The sequence below is a fragment of the Camelus bactrianus genome, chromosome 2 (genome assembly GCF_048773025.1).
Source record: "Camelus bactrianus isolate YW-2024 breed Bactrian camel chromosome 2, ASM4877302v1, whole genome shotgun sequence".
Classification (NCBI taxonomy): Eukaryota; Metazoa; Chordata; class Mammalia; order Artiodactyla; family Camelidae; genus Camelus; species Camelus bactrianus.
The window spans coordinates 62,300,324-62,316,282 of NC_133540.1; the positions used below are offsets into that span (position 1 = coordinate 62,300,324).

At 36.7% G+C, this 15,959-nt stretch overlaps 1 protein-coding gene across 4 annotated transcripts in view; it reads right to left on the minus strand.

The window, feature by feature from the left end:
* Positions 1-676: 676 nt before the first annotated feature.
* The window catches only part of TET2 (tet methylcytosine dioxygenase 2), a 123,758-nt gene continuing 108,475 nt past the window's right edge, over positions 677-15,959 (minus strand). For all 4 annotated transcript variants that reach the window (XM_045515758.2, XM_010953619.3, XM_045515757.2 and 1 more), the window contains exons 9-11: positions 10,234-10,371; positions 7,514-7,868; positions 677-5,463 (exon numbers count right to left, since the gene is read on the minus strand). In XM_045515758.2, the coding sequence (XP_045371714.2) occupies positions 3,977-5,463; positions 7,514-7,868; positions 10,234-10,371 (1,980 nt within the window). In that variant the 3' untranslated portion in view covers positions 677-3,976. The remainder of the gene's footprint in view (positions 5,464-7,513; positions 7,869-10,233; positions 10,372-15,959) is intronic.

The following is a 15,959-nucleotide window of genomic DNA, read 5'->3' on the forward strand; positions in this document are numbered from 1 at the left end:
ATTGAGAATAACCATCTAATTAAATGAAGAAGTATGTATATATATATATACACACACACATACATACACACATATACATACACACATATACATACACACAGAGAATAACCATCTAATTAGATGAAGAAGTTGTGGTGTACACACACACACACACACACACACACACACACAAGAATATTACTCAGCCATAGTCTAAGTGAAGTAAGACAGAAAGAAAAATACCATAGGATATCACTTATATGTGGACTCTAAAAAAATAACACAAATGAACTTACAAAACAGAAACAGACTTGCAAACATAGAAAGCAAACTTATGGTTACCCAAGGGGAAAGGGTGGGTAAGGCTAAATTAAGAGTTTGGGATTAGCAGATACAAACTACTGTATATAAAACAGATGAACAACAAGGTCCTACTGTATAGCACAGAGAACTATATTCAGTATCTTGTAATAACCTATAATGAAAAAGAATATAGATATATGTATAACTGAATCAGTTTGCTGTTCACCAGAAACTGAAACAACATTGTAAGTCAACTAAACTGCAATAAAAAAAAGGTCAAGAATAACCATCTAAAAAGTATCTTTAAAAAACAATCTCTTCATTCCCTTTTGCCTCACTGAGGCAGCAGTAATTCAGGCAGTAAACAGAAATTTCAACAGGACAATACTTAGAGTGCATTAAATAAATATAAATTTTATTAAAAACACTCACATAGCGTTATCAGGAATGATATAATAATAAACGCTTTCAAATAACCGGCATTCATAACATTACAATACTTACAGTATTTATAACCATCCGATTTTTATAGACAAATCAAACATCTGATGAAAAGGAAATGAAACTAAGTTTTTTTTAAAAAAAAGCATAGAAAAATGCACACAGAGTTCATTATCTTAGTGTCAAACTGCAAAAGTTTCCTACACAAGTTAACCACTAGCTTTAGAAGTGAGCTGTACACCACTGTGCGTCAATCAAGATGAAAAATTCATTCAAGTAAAGTTGACACCACTCAGAAGCATTTTCAAGTATGGCTATATAGTCAACCTGATATTCCTATATAAGCAAATTGGAGATCTGCTTTCCATTCATTCTAACTGAGGCAGGTTTGATATTTACAGTTATAAATCTGATATTTACAATATGCCACTCAACTTCCTCTCCTCCTCCCTACCTAACCTCTCCTCAACCTCCCCCAAACTATATTTCCTGCTCTTGTTGGCCAGCAGTTTGACAGATGACAGTGGATGATACAGAAACCAAATATCCATTCATATAGGGTGGCTGACTCAAAACCAACTAATGTGCATGTAGTAACCAAATATTTGGGGTTAGATATATGGCATAGGCAAAATATTAAAATCATGCAGTTTGACATATTCAAAGCAAACATTTTTGAAATGTTTGTAAACTGGTCACAGCCAAAAATGGGAGGATTTTTTTTTAAGACAAAAGCCATGTTATAAAGATCTGACCAATAAAACTCAAAGTCCTCCTTTGATTAAGGATTTATTTGAAAGATTAGTAAGCAAAAATGAACCTAGACCAAGATGTAGCTGTACAGTCGATTGCACACCATACCCCTAAGTGTTCTGCCTGTGTAGGGAAGTCCTCGTGGATCTGTACCTGTACTGATTACAGGATCAAGACATCTTTATTTAGAGAGTTGAAGACTCTAGCCAACAGCCACTTGCCAAACTCCTGCCTTACAATTTTCCCTTTATCAACTCAGTGCATTCTATTTTCATGTAATTTTTTTCTGCTTGAAACAGTCAAAAGATTCTCCAGACTTTTAAAATGCTTTTCTTTACAATAAAAAGAGCCAACAGATTTACAAAATTAGTTTTAGTTACATCAGGACATATACAAGTAAAAATAGGAGGGATTTGAAATAAAAGGGTTAAATCCCTGAAAAAAATATATTTATTAAACCTACAACAATTTTACATAAACACAGGTGACATATTGGCATAAGGAGAACATGAGCTGAAATATCCCTGAATTTTTAGAACAAAAAGGTTGAAGTTCAAGTTATACTTGCTAAGAAATCAAGTATCGAAAAAAGGTATTTTTTTTTAATAATAATTAAAAAAAAAGACTTGGAAAAAAATGATGGTACACAATGCTATAAGCTTTCACTCTCAGTTCAATATCCTATTGCCAAACTAGTGTTGAGGTATATGACAAGTAGGAACATCACTCAAACCTTTAATGAATTCTTAGCTCACATTATGATATATTTGTAGCAGGCTGAGTAGCACCATCATGATGTGAATTCTGCTTCAAATCCATATATATATATATGTATATATTTAATTTCTTTTTACAGTACTAAAATACTAAAGCATTGCGTTAAAAAAGTTTTGTTTACAATTTAATTTACTTACTATACATCTCTTTCACTTCTTTATACAAATTAATGATTTAAAACCACCACAGCAAACCAGCTGCCTGTTTTTGTTTTTTTTTTTTTTCTTTTTAATTAACAGATTCACATGGAACTAACCCTGTTTATACTCATCTTACGCAGGCATCAGTCTGCTCAATCTTCCTGGTGACGAGGACACTTAAGCTAAGGAATGACAACATCACAATGTACAATTATCAGCAAAAGGCAGACTGCCATTCGGTTTGCTGAAGAGCACACAGATCTATACAATAGCGCTGGCTTAAGTGAACTAGCTTTGATGAGTCTGTAGCATGCGGTTATTACCTGCTGCTAATAGACAATTCTTAAAACCTACATATTTGAGCAATGAACTTGTCATACAATTTTGTATAAAACTGTTTTACAGTATAGCATGTGAGATGAGCACCAGAAAACATGTTTTGTGGACTAACGTATTCCCTTGAATCCAGTAAGCCCCATTTTTGGATGTAACTGGCTATATTAAAAATGGACACGTTGCTCATCAGCAGATGCATGGCTAAAAGCAAAAATATTTTAAAAGCTTTCCTTGTTTCCTTAAAAAAATCAACTTTGCATCCTAAAATGAAAGTAAACTTTTTTTTTTTAAACGTCTCAGTACCTTAGCATTGTTCAAGTTGTCAAAGCTTAGGTAGACAAAGTGCTTCTAAAACACCATTTAAAATATTTATACATATACATGTTTGTGCACATATACATATGTGTATATATGTACATATATACGTTTACTGTCCTACAAGGACTTCACTGGATGAGCAAAATCCAGAGGCCTTTAAAATGTCCACATTTTAAAAACTAAGCTCATGTAAGAATAGGTAATTATGATTAAAAACTTGAATGAAAAGGTACCCCCATTATTCAAGGGCATTGGAGTACACTGGTAGCATCTTGATGATACAAAGGCATTAAATTTTCAACTGTTAAAGACACCATTTTCTTAGCACCATTTCTTAGAACATCCAAACAAATTCAGTGTTTCGCTGTCCATTTATGCTTCCTGTAGCTATTCTGATAAATAAAAGTTAATATTAAGATTACAGTAAAAACTGCATGTTAAAAAGCCATAATTCCAGTATTTCAATATATCATATATTCAGCACCAGATGGTATTTTAAGATTCCTGCCCCTGTAATAATACAGTACTTGTTTGATTTGCGTTCCATGACTATGCAAACTTGGCATTATTAAAAGTGGTCACAGATGTGTAGAGTTGTAAGGGGAGGGGTATCACATTTACGTATCATCTCATCCAATAACAGAACCAGTGTTTAACAATGTAAATTGTGGAACACTTTTTTCTCCACCTTCATTTTGCATAGAATGCTTTGGTCTTTTGCCTAGATTCCATCTGTGACCACTTAGGAGTCAGGGGAAATTAAGTGCTATGGTGAGAGGACCTCTTTTTTCGCTGGTGAGCAGAGGTTCTTCCCCCCATATTTGTCAGGAACACTGTGTCCTTTCCCCACTGCCCGCGTCATGAGAACTACACTACGGATAGGCTGGTTGTGGTCTTTTCAAATGAGGTAACCAACCCGAGGGGCGACATCATATATATCTGTTATAAGGCCCTGTGACCCGAGTGAAGGCATATGGAGATGTCGTTACTGTGGAGTCTGTGGTCACGGACATGGTCCTTTCGGCGAGGGACTTGATGAAGCGCAGGTACGTGGGCTCGGAAGGCTCATGCGGCTCAGTGGGCTCCCGCTTCACTTTCTTGCCGTGGGTTTTCTGAGGCACGTAGTCCGGGCCGTACTTCTCACACTCTTCCTCTTTCTCGCGGGCCTTCTCGGCCATTTTGGCTTCCCAGAGCGCCAAGCCGTGCTTCGGCTCATTCATGCTCTTGTGCTGGTAGAAGACGAGCGAGATCCTGGTGGGGTGATTCCTGTTGGGGTTCTTCAAGGGGGTGGTGGCGTGCAGCTCGCGCTTGGCACACTCGATGAGGATCGACCCGTGAGTGGGAGCCACGGCCACGCCCCCGATGTCAGGATCCAGGAAGCTCTGCTCGCTGTCGGACCAGACCTCGTCGTTGTCCTCGGCGGCCGAGGGCTGCCTGTCCTGACTGCTAGCGTCGTGAAATTTGTGTAAGCCCTCCTGGACAGGGGCGGTCCTGTCGTGGTTAAGGCCGGGAAGCATCTTAGACAGCCCGTTAGCTGTGTGGGAAAGCACGTCGTTCTCCTTGTTTTGGAGATGCAGGGCGTGAAGAGAGCTGTTGAACATGCTCGGAGCTGCACCGTAGTTATGGATTAAGTGAGAAGACGGGTGATGTTCACCATTTTTATAGTCTATGTTTGGATTGCTCAAATTGGGTGGTAATCTAGAGGCGGCTCCCATGAAGTGGCCGTCCATCTCATGAGTGGAATAAGGAGGAAATGCCCCTACGTGGTGCACATTTGGTCGAATAGTACAACTGCTGAAGGCATCTCCTTGCATATTTTGGTTTCCATAACCTAAGTACTTAGAAGTAAAACTCTGGCTATTTCCGAACCTCGGCTGGTAAAGTGGTAGATTTAGCTTAGACAGAGGATCCTGGTTTGGATATCTGTATAGATCCACGGGCTGAGACTGGGGAGAATAGGAACCCAGATACTGGGAGCAACTGTCCACTGATATGTTTCCGTTGCATTGATATGATGGATACTGGTTATTCTGGTTCAAAAGCCCAGGGTAGGGGCTCATGGGGTTCGAATTCAGATATGAACTTGCAGCTTGGGATGAGGTGGAATAGAGGTTCATAGGGTTGGCACCTCCATATATCTCTGAAGTGTGTGAAGAGCTTGGATAAGGACTGACTGGATTGGGCCGTCTCATGTATAGATTGGTGGATCCAGAAGAAGAGTAAGAGTTGACAGACTCTGACTGAGGGTTACTAGTTAAGGGGAGATGTGGCTGCTGTTGCTGGGGTTGCTGCAGCTGGGGTAGCTGCTTTGGTAGCTGCGGGACTTGCTTCTGTAGTTGGGGCTGGGGCGGCTGGGGCGGCTGGGGCGGCTGCGGCTGCGGCTGCTGCATGACTGGTCCTGAAAGTCGCAAAAGTTCTGTGGACAGGATAAGAGAGAACATGGACAAAGGCGCTTGATTATCATCTTATGACAGCTGGTGAGGATGCTTACATGTATGTGAGACCCACCACCAGGATCTTGCAACATCCACCAAACAAGAACAAGAGCAAAGTTCGGGCTCTAATCACTGCCTAGCATAATTTTTTGTGTCTAAAACATTGAAAATAAAATGGTAGACCATGTAACAGTGCAATCTGTTAAGTGGTGAGAAATATAATAAACATCCCAAAGCCATTCCATTGGGAGCATCATATTCTCTGGAGTTTCTGTGCTTTTGACCAAGCCACATTCTCTACTTGAACTGCTCTCCTCCTTCCTCCCCATCTCCCTGCCCTTCCTTGACATAGTCATCCCTTCCTCAAGGAAGCCTTCTATAACCTCAGCTTCTAGTGCTTTTGTAACACTCTGTAATATCCACTGCATACATAAGTCAGATAAAGCAACAGTCCATAGCATACTAGAATTATCAATTTCTCGTCCCCTCTTCACTCCACTGCAAAGTAGTTCCGTGAGGGAAGAGGGATCACATCTTATTTTATTTCCCCATTGCCTGGCAAGCAATCAAATTTATTAAGTAAAGTAGCAGAAAAATTATTATAGAAGATTTAGCAATGCTATGAGAAAGAGTGACATTCATTTAAGTACCCAAAGCACTTTATATAATTGGCAAACCCTATTTCTCCAGCGTGCTTTCCAGAAAGGAAGTTTATACAGTTGTAGATAAAACTTTAAAGAAACTTTCAGCTTTGCAAATGAAACTTTTTTTTTTTATTAGTACTGACTTATTCATCCACTTTTTGGGGGGCGTGGGGAGAGGTGTAAATGAAACTCTTAAAAGTGATAATTCTATTTCATGATCTCACTTAAAAAAAAGTCATATGAGAAATGAAAACAGATAAAAGGAGCTACAACAGCTGTCCTGTAGAGACCAGTTAGAAGGAATCAAAGGCAAAGTTTCATCTGATTACACTTTACAGCTAGCTTAAAGGAGACAGCAGGGAGCGGACAGGATTTACTTCTCTTAGTGTAAGTCAACCAGTCAACAAATATTTATTAAACATCTCTGACATATTATTCCAAATTACTTGGTTTTATCTCTGAGCTTCAAAATCAATCAGTAGGGAAATTTGACTCTGTGAAGCAAAGATGGTTGATTGCTAAGCAAACCAGTATACTTACACTTAACAGATACACATTTTTCTCTTATTAATGACTACGCCAATACAGTCTCTAAAATTTGGGTAGGGACAGTACATTGTATGATTTTTTTTAAACAGTATTAACCACAGACATAGATCAAGGGGCTTTGGAAAGAAAGTATCAATTTAGCACTGATAAATAATGCTCCATTTCTGCTACTATAGATGTGGTCTATTTTGATGGGTAAAAGCTTTATAAGAACTACATGTGGACTCCCCTCATGAACCTCGACTCAACGCGTCTAAGGAAAAGTACCTTATTCTCCTGCACCTCCCTCCATAAATCCTATTTTCAAACTTATCTCGATAAATAGTATAGTTTTAATTATCTAGGCTTAAAACTCTAGAGGCATCCTTAAAGATTTTTTCTCCTTCATTCTAATGCTTTGTCACCAATGTACTGATACTCATTTTGGAAGAATTCCCCTGTGTCATCTTTGCTACATCTTCACTGTTACCACCAAAATTCAAGCTCTTGTTACCTTACTCTTTGGTTTACTGCATCAGTCACCAAAGTATTAGCTCCTCTACCTCCAATTTGGCCTTCCTGCCGTTTGTAGATTAACAGTAATTTCACCATATCACCTACCATAAAACTTTGCCATGTATTACAGAATAAAATCCAAACTTCTCCCTCAAGCTGGGGTTGATGGTACAACATCTCATTACTGTCTGCCAGACCAAGGCCTGGGCCTTGCTCCTTTACAAGAGATTCTGGTACACAACTAAGACCATGACTGAACATAACCTTCCAAAATTAACACTGTTGATGTTCAACCTAAGTGTCATAGAACACACATATCTACAATGTTTCACGTTAAAGTTACCTGCCAACTGTTTAGCCTGGCTTGTGTTTTCTATCTGTTTTGTACGAGATGAGGCTGACTTTTCCTTTTCACTCTTGCTTGTGCTGTTTTCCAGAGAGGAAAGCTTCTCAGCTGCAGCTTTCTTGGCTTCTAGCTTCCTTTGTCGGCATGTCTTGACCGGCTCCGCTAACATCCTGACTTTGCGCCGAAAAGAACTCAGGACCTGAATGGCACCATTTCGTTTCTTCTCCTCCTGAGCTTCTACACTCCCAAACTCATCCACGTCAGAGACTTTGTAGAGGGGCAGAACGTGGAGCTGCTCATCGTCTGGTTTTCCTCCAATTTCTCGATTGTCTTCTCTAGTGAGGGTGCATACCTGGTATGGAAATAAGACCGTGGCTTCAGTTTCAGTCCAAATGACAAGTGGTGTGTGTTTGTGTGTGTGTGTGTTTCTCTTTCTCAGTATTTAGATTTGTGGTGGGGGCTTACTTGACCAGATTGGTGACATGCATATTACCATAAAACCACGTCTGTCCGTTATTAACGCAGATTGCATCAAAATGGTACATCGAGATCGAAAAGTTCGCGTGGACCCTTTTGTTGTTGTTGTTTTGAGTCTATCAGGAAATGACACCTGTAGTGACTCTGTTCCTCACATACATTTCGGACTAAGGGAAGAAGTGATACTCTTACCAAAGCGAAGCAATTTCCCAGTTTTCACACTTAAAAAATAGATGTGGTCGATGTGAAGCCTCTTCAAAAGAGGCTGAAAGTTTCCTCTACCCAATGACTTCCTCTGTTTTTGGTAATATCACATTCACCTCATCTCATGCTTTTGTACAGAAAGAAATTTCACCTCTTTCCTCACACCTAACTTGCCTTCACTGTGTCTAAGAAATTTCCACAGGATACCAAAGTGAAATCTAAATAATGTAAAATGGAAGATCTGATTGATAAAGGTAATATGTAACTTAACACTGTTTCTATGTCTCTTTTCTTTCTTTCTGGGTATTCTGTGAAATCTAACTCAGTGTTTCCCTTTTCATTTCTTTTCTGAAAAGGAAAAAAAAAGCTACTTCTGCTGCTTTGATAAGTTAATGGTACTTTTTTTTTGTTGGCCACACTGGCCTTGATGAAAGATTACTTGTTGGTTTTAAAAATACTAGTTTTTAGTATTTAGGGTTTTTAATTAACAGAAAATGTGACCATGATTATTTAAAACCCAAGGTAATACAAAATCATTGGAAGATACTCTTGAAAGGAATGTGGTCACGATTGTTTTAGGTTTACCTCTATAAATAAGTTTAACATGAGATGGTATTAAAATGAGTGTTATACATTGTACACACATCTTCCCAAATCCTTGCCCCTGAGCGCTTGTCACCTTTTCCCACATACATTTATCCCTACTCACGTCTGCTTACCTAGCGCTGCTTCCGTTTCACCTCACAGAACCTGTGACCTACCAGGCAAATTCCCCTTTATTTAAAAATTCTTTCTCATCCTCGGCCCACTCTCCATCACCTTGCTGGAGAGAAACCTGGCTATCTTCAGGACCTACTATAGCTCCAGCTATTATTTATTTCTTCTACTTCCCAGAATTGAGCATAGCCTCCAAAGGATGGGCAGGTGTTCAATGCATGATTAGCAATGATGTTAGATACTGTGGATGGTAAGCCTTGTGTTTGTTCTCCTGGATCAGAAGTCATGTGGGGTCTGTGACCAACCAGCCCTTCAGCCTGTTTTATATGGCCAGTGAACTAAGAATGGTTTCTGCATTTTAAAAGAACTTTTTATTGAAAAAACCACAAACAAAAAATATGGCAGAGATCCTCTGGGGCTTGCAAAGCTTTTAATAGAAAAGTTTTCTAACCCCTGCTCTAGACCATTAAACCAGTACCTTTGCTTCTCAACAAAAATTTCACACCAGCTTCCTCGAATTACTTCCACTACTGCCTTCTACCTCCCCGAGATCTTTTCTACCCTAGAATGTAACTTTAGTGCCTGCTTTCTATTTTCCACGTTAAGTCTCATTGGTCATCTTCCTCAGCTACCCCTGTATCCATGTTGATGACTCATTGGGTTGATTCATTTACAGTTTCTACACTTGAGCTTTTTCATTATCTCTACTTTGGGTCATCCCTCCACGTGCAGGGCCTCACCCTGAGCTTTGTTGATGTGGAATACTCCTCCCCTCCTAACATGGATCTATTTCCTGCCCTTACCATAGCCAACAATTATAAGGCCCAATCCCTTTCACCCACTGTAATGTGTAGTTACAAAGGGTTCTTTTGCACTTTGAACCTTTTGTACTAGTACTGTGACAATGATGATCCATTTTTCATTCACACCTCTCTCTTGCAAGGTGGATTGGTACTTTGGCTTGTATATGGCTTTTTGCTTAACTGCTTATGACCTACTAGACATGGAACACTAAATTTTCAAAGACTTTTTTGGGCATCTAATTGTAGCTGGCAATGCTTAGTTACCAGTTTAGGTTAGCACCAAGAATTTCCATGATTTTCACGTTGCTTGACCACACTGTTTTCCACTAATGTGCCATGCCAACCTGTGATGAGTACTAATTATGCCATATAAGGTCACCTTGCAATAGCAATTCATTCACAAAAACACTGTTGTGCAGTGACACCTGCAGAGAACATATTCCTTGAACTGCTGCTAACTTCCAGTCCTCTGCTCCACAACGGGACATGCTGCTGACCTATCCTCAGCACACTTACCAACGTGCTGCCGTTCTGCATGTTGTGCAAGTCTCTGTGGGCATGAGCACAGAAGTCCAAACATGCAGTGACCCCTGAGAATGGACGACCTTCCTTCAGACCCAGACGGCACTCTGGTGCTCTGTGTTCATATTCAATCTGAAAAATAGAAGTGTGTGTGTGTGAGTGGGGAAGTACTTAGGCATTTGAAATTCTTAGGCACACATGTGACAAAAAAGCACAAGTCCTGTGTACTGAGCAGGTCAAAAAGATTCCTTAGTATTATATTTTATCTCCAAGAACACAATGGAATGACTCAAAACAGAGCAAGTACCCTGACATAGCAGAGTTTTTATTTTATAGTGTTATTCAGATATAACTGACTTACATTGAATCGCATATATTTAAAGTGTACTATTTGATAAGTTTTGACATATATATATACATGAAACGATTGCCACAATCAAAATGATGTACATATTCATCATTCCCCAAAGTTTCATCACACTCCTTTATAGTTCACACCTCCTGCTTTGTTCCCAGGTAGTTAACTACTGATCTGTTTTCTGTCACTATAAATCAGTTTGCATATTCTAGAATTTATATAAATGGTTCCATTTTGAGTTAATTTTTACATAGGTTGTGAGATTAAGAGTCTAAGTTAATTTTTGTCCATATGGATATCCAACTGTTCAAACAAACACCTTTGGATAAAAAGATAATACTTACCCCACTGAATTGCTTTTGTTGAAAAGCAGTTGACAATCCATGTTGAATCTATTTCCAGACTCTCTATTCTAATATTTTGTTATGTAATGGTGTGCTGATGTGTGTGTATGTATTGTATTTATGCCAGTATCAACTGTTTTGATTACTAGTAATGTAGGTTTGTAGTAAATCTTGAAATCAGGGAGTATAAATCTTCAAATTCTGCCCTTAAAAAAATGTTTGACTATTACAGGTTATTTGCATTTCTCTCTATATTTTAGAATCACCTTGTCAATTCCTTCAGAATACCTGGTGAGATTGATTAATCTGGGGAAAATTAACTTCTTAATGATTAGTCTTGAGATCCATGAACATGGTATATCTCTCCAGTTGTTTAGGTCTTTTATAATTTCTTTCAGCAGAGTTTTAAAGTTTTCAGTGCACAGGTGTTGTAAATCTTTGTCAAATTTATATCTAAGGATTTCATATTTTGGGTGCTATTTTAATTGATATTGGTTTTCATTTCAATTTTTAATTGTTTATTGCTAGTATATAGAAATATAATTGATTTTTGTATTTTGCAACTTTGCTAAAGCATTTATTCTAGGAGTTTTTTTTTGTAGATTCTGTGGGACTTTCCATGTAGACACACATGTTATCTGCAAATAAGGACATTTTTATTTCTTACTGTTCAATCTGTATCCTTTTTATTCCTTTTTCTTGCTTGTTGCATTGTCTAAAATTTCCATTTAGATGTTAAATACAATAAGCTACCAGGACATATTATACAGCACAGGGAATATAGCCAACATTTTATAATAAACGGAGTATAACCTTTAACAGTGTGAATCACTATGTTGTACACGTGAAACGTATGTAATATTGTAAATCAACTATACCTCAATTAAAAAATTTGGATGCCACAAAAAGCTTACTGACCAAAGATGAAAACTATTCTTGAAAACCTTCCTTGAATTTTATTAAGCAAACATCCATTTGATAAAAAATTTAAAGTATTTCTTTTTGCTATTGTATGACAATTGTATATTAAGTGTATGTTTATAAATAGGCACAGAGAGCATCTTTAACACATAATAAAACCTACTTGAGAAGTTAAAAAAATGTTAACTAGAAGTGGTGAAAATATACATACTTTTCTTTTTCCCAATCTTAGGGGTAAAGTGTTCAGTCTTTCACTATTAAGTATGATAGTAGCTTTAGGTTTTTCAACTAAGCCTTTCATCAGGCTGAGAAAGTTCCTTCTATGGATGTTAAATTTTGTCAAATGCTTTTTATCTATTTAGTGAGATACCATATTTTTCTCTAATATGTTGGTTAATATGGTGAATTACACTGGTTTTTTAAAATTGAAGTATAGTTGGCTTACGAAGTTGTGTTAGTTTCTGGTGTAAAGCAGGTTATTTATATATGTGTATGTATATTCTTTTTCACATTATTTTTCATTATAGGTTAGTACAAGATATTGAATATAATTTCCTGTGCATACAGTAGGACCTTGTTTATCTCTTTTATATATGGTATTTTGTATCTGTTAATCCCATACTCCTAATTTATCCTCCCCTACTTCCCCTTTGGTAACCATAAGTTGTTTTTTTTTTTTTTTTTTTTTTTATGTTTGTGAGTCTGCTTCTGTTTTGGTAATAAGATCATTTGTATCATTTTTTATATTCCACATATACATGATATCATATTTATTTTTCTGTGACTTACTTCACTTTATATGATAATCTCTAGGACCATCCATGTTGCTGGAAATGGCATCTTTTTTTTTTTTTTTTATATACCTAAGTACTATTCCATTGCATGCATATACCTACCTACCTATCTATCTACCTATCTATCTCCCCCAACTTCTTATCCAGTTAGTTATCTGTTGATGGACATTTAAGTTGCTTCCATTTCTTGGCTATTGTAAACAGTGCTACTATGAACACTGGGGTGCATGTATCTTTTTGAATTAAGAGTCTTCTCCAGGTATATGCCCAGGGGTGTGATTGCTAGATCATAGAATAAGTCTATTTTAATTTTGTTAATGTAATCTCCATACTGTTTTCCGTAGTGGCCGCACCAAAGTACATTCCCACCAACAGTGTAAGATGGTTCCCTTTTTCCACACACTGTCCAGTATTTATTGTTTATGGACTTTCTATGATGGCTATACTGACTGGTGTGAGGTGATATCTCACTGTAGTTTTGACTTGCATTTCTCTGAGAATTAGCGATACTGAGCATTTTTTCATGTGCCTACTGGCCACCTGTATGTTTTCTTTGGAGAAATGTCTACTTGGGTCTTCTGCCAATTTTTTGATTGGATTGTTTGCTTTTTTGTTATTAAGTTGTATGACTTGTTTATGTATTCTGGAGATTAAGCCCTTGTCAGTCATATCATTGCAAATATTTTCTCGCAGTTCATATATTGTCTTTTCATTTTGTTAATGGTCTCTTTTGCTGTGCAAAAACTTATAAGTTTGATTAGGTCCTATTTGTTTTTGCTTTTATTTCTGTTGCCCTGAGAGACTGCCCTAGGAGAACATTGCTAAGATTTATGTCAGAGACTGTCTTGCCTATGTTCTCTTCTAGGAGGTTTATGGTGTCCTATCTTAAGTCTTTAATCCATTTTGAGTTTATTTTTGTGTATGGTGTGAGAGTGTTCTAACTTCATTGATTTACATGTGGCTGTCCAGCTTTCCCAACACCACTTGCTGAAAAGACTGTCTTTTCTCCATTGTATATTCTTGCCTCCTTTGTCAAAGATTAATTGACTGTAGGTGTGTGGGCTTATTTCTAGGCTCTCTATTCTGTTCTACTGAGCCATATGTCTGGTTTTTGTGCCAATACCATGCTGTTTTGATTACTGTAGCTTTGTAGTATTGTCTGAAGCCTGAGAGGGTTAAGCCTCCAGCCCAATTCTTTTTCTTCAATATTGCTTTGGCACTTCTGGGTCTTTTGTGATTCCATATACATTTTAGGATTGTTTTTTCTAGTTCTGTGAAAAAGCTCCTGGGTAATTTGATAGGGATTGCATTAAATCTGTAGATTGCCATGGGCAGTATGGCCATTTTAACAATATTAATTCTTCCAATTCAAGAGCATGAGATATCTTTCCATTTCTTTAAATCCTCTTCAATTTCCTTTACACATTGATTAATTTTTGAACATTAAATGAATCAACCATTATTGAAATAAACTCCATTTGGTTGTGATGCATTATCCCTTTTACACATTGTTGGATGTAATTAGATAAAATTTTGTTAAGAATTTTCACATCAATATTTATAAAGAATTAGATTTTATTTTCTTTTTATTTAATGCCCTTATCTGATTCTAGTATCAGGATATTTCCAGTCCCATATTATGAGTTGGGAAGTGTTTGCTCCTTTGCCATTTTCTAAAAGAGTTTCCATTGAATTTTTTTTTTCTTAAATAATGGGTAAAATTTTAAAGGCAAATCATCTGGTTCTGGAGTTCTCCTTTTGGGGAAGTTTTTAACTACAAATTCAATTTCTTTAATAGATACAGTACTATTCATGGTATTTATATTTTTCTTTAGTAAGCTTTGGTAATTTGTGCTTTTCAAGGACTTTGCCCATTTCATCTAAGTCATTTTTTTATTGGCATGAAGTTTAAATTATGTTTTTATTACTATTCTTTTATTGTCTGTACAATTTATAATGATGTTTCATCTCTAATTCTTGATACTGACAGTTTGTGCCTTCTTTTTTTTTTCTTGATCATTATTCAAAGTACTAGCTTTTGTTTCACTGATATATTCTGTTTTCTGTATTCTATTTCAATGATTTCTGTTTTCCCCTTTATCTTTTCTGTCCTTCTGTCTTTTAGGGCTAAAGTTGCTCTCTTTTTCCAAGTTTTGTAGGGTAGATCTGCATACTCGAGAGATGGTTGAGATTATATTTTTCTGTTATAAATGTTCAGTGCTACAAATCACTCTCTAATCAAGGCTTTAAAGCTGCATCTCACAAGTTTCTTCATTTTCATTCAGTTTGAACTACATTCTAATTTTCTTTGTGATTTATTCTTTGGCCCATAGGTCATTTAGAAATATGTTGTTCAGTTTCCAGATATTTAGGGATTTTGTAGGTATCCTTTTGGTACAGATTTTTAATTTCATTTCATTGTGGTCAGACAACATACTCTGAGGCTTTTAAATTTATAGATACTTGTTTTATGACCCAGAATATAAACTGTCTTGGTAAATCATCCTTGTATACTTGAAAATAATGTTATTCTGTCATCACCTGGGGAGTCCTATACAAGTTAATAAGATCAAGTTGGTTAAGTGTGGTTCAAGTCTTCTATCTCCTTACTAATTTTCTCTCTACTTGTTCTAACAGTTATTGAGAGAGATGTATTGAAAACTGACTGCAATTGTGGACTTGTTTCTATTTTTAGTTCTATCAGTTTTTCTTTAATAAAATTTGAAGCTCTGTTATTAGATGCATAGTTAGGATTGCTGAGCTGACCTTTTTATCATTATAAAATGATCCTCCTTATGTTACATTCTTTGCTATGAAATCTACATGGCTACTAATATCACTCTAGCTTTCTTTTGATTGACATTAACATGAAATGTCTTGGTTCTTGCTTTTTAAAATATCACAATTGTTTTGTAGCTGTGTGATTATTCAATACACAAACTCTACCTTTTAATTAGGAGTGTTAAAAACATTTACATTTAATGTGGTTTTTATATGGTTGGGATTAAATATACCATCTTGTTATTTGTTTTGTATTTGTTAATGTTTCTTTTGATTCCATATTCTTTGTTTAAAATGTTTTGGGATTCATTCCATTCCTATCTCTTTTAAAGTGGCTGTTTGCTTAAGGTTTACAGTGCACTGGACAATCTACATACAAGTAATATTATACCACTCCATGTATAATATAAGAAACTTAGAGCAGTACACGCCCAACCCCCAGCCTCTGTGCTACTTCTACATGTTATAAACCTTAAATTACATTGTTAATATATATTTTTTAAACAGCAAATTATCTTTTAA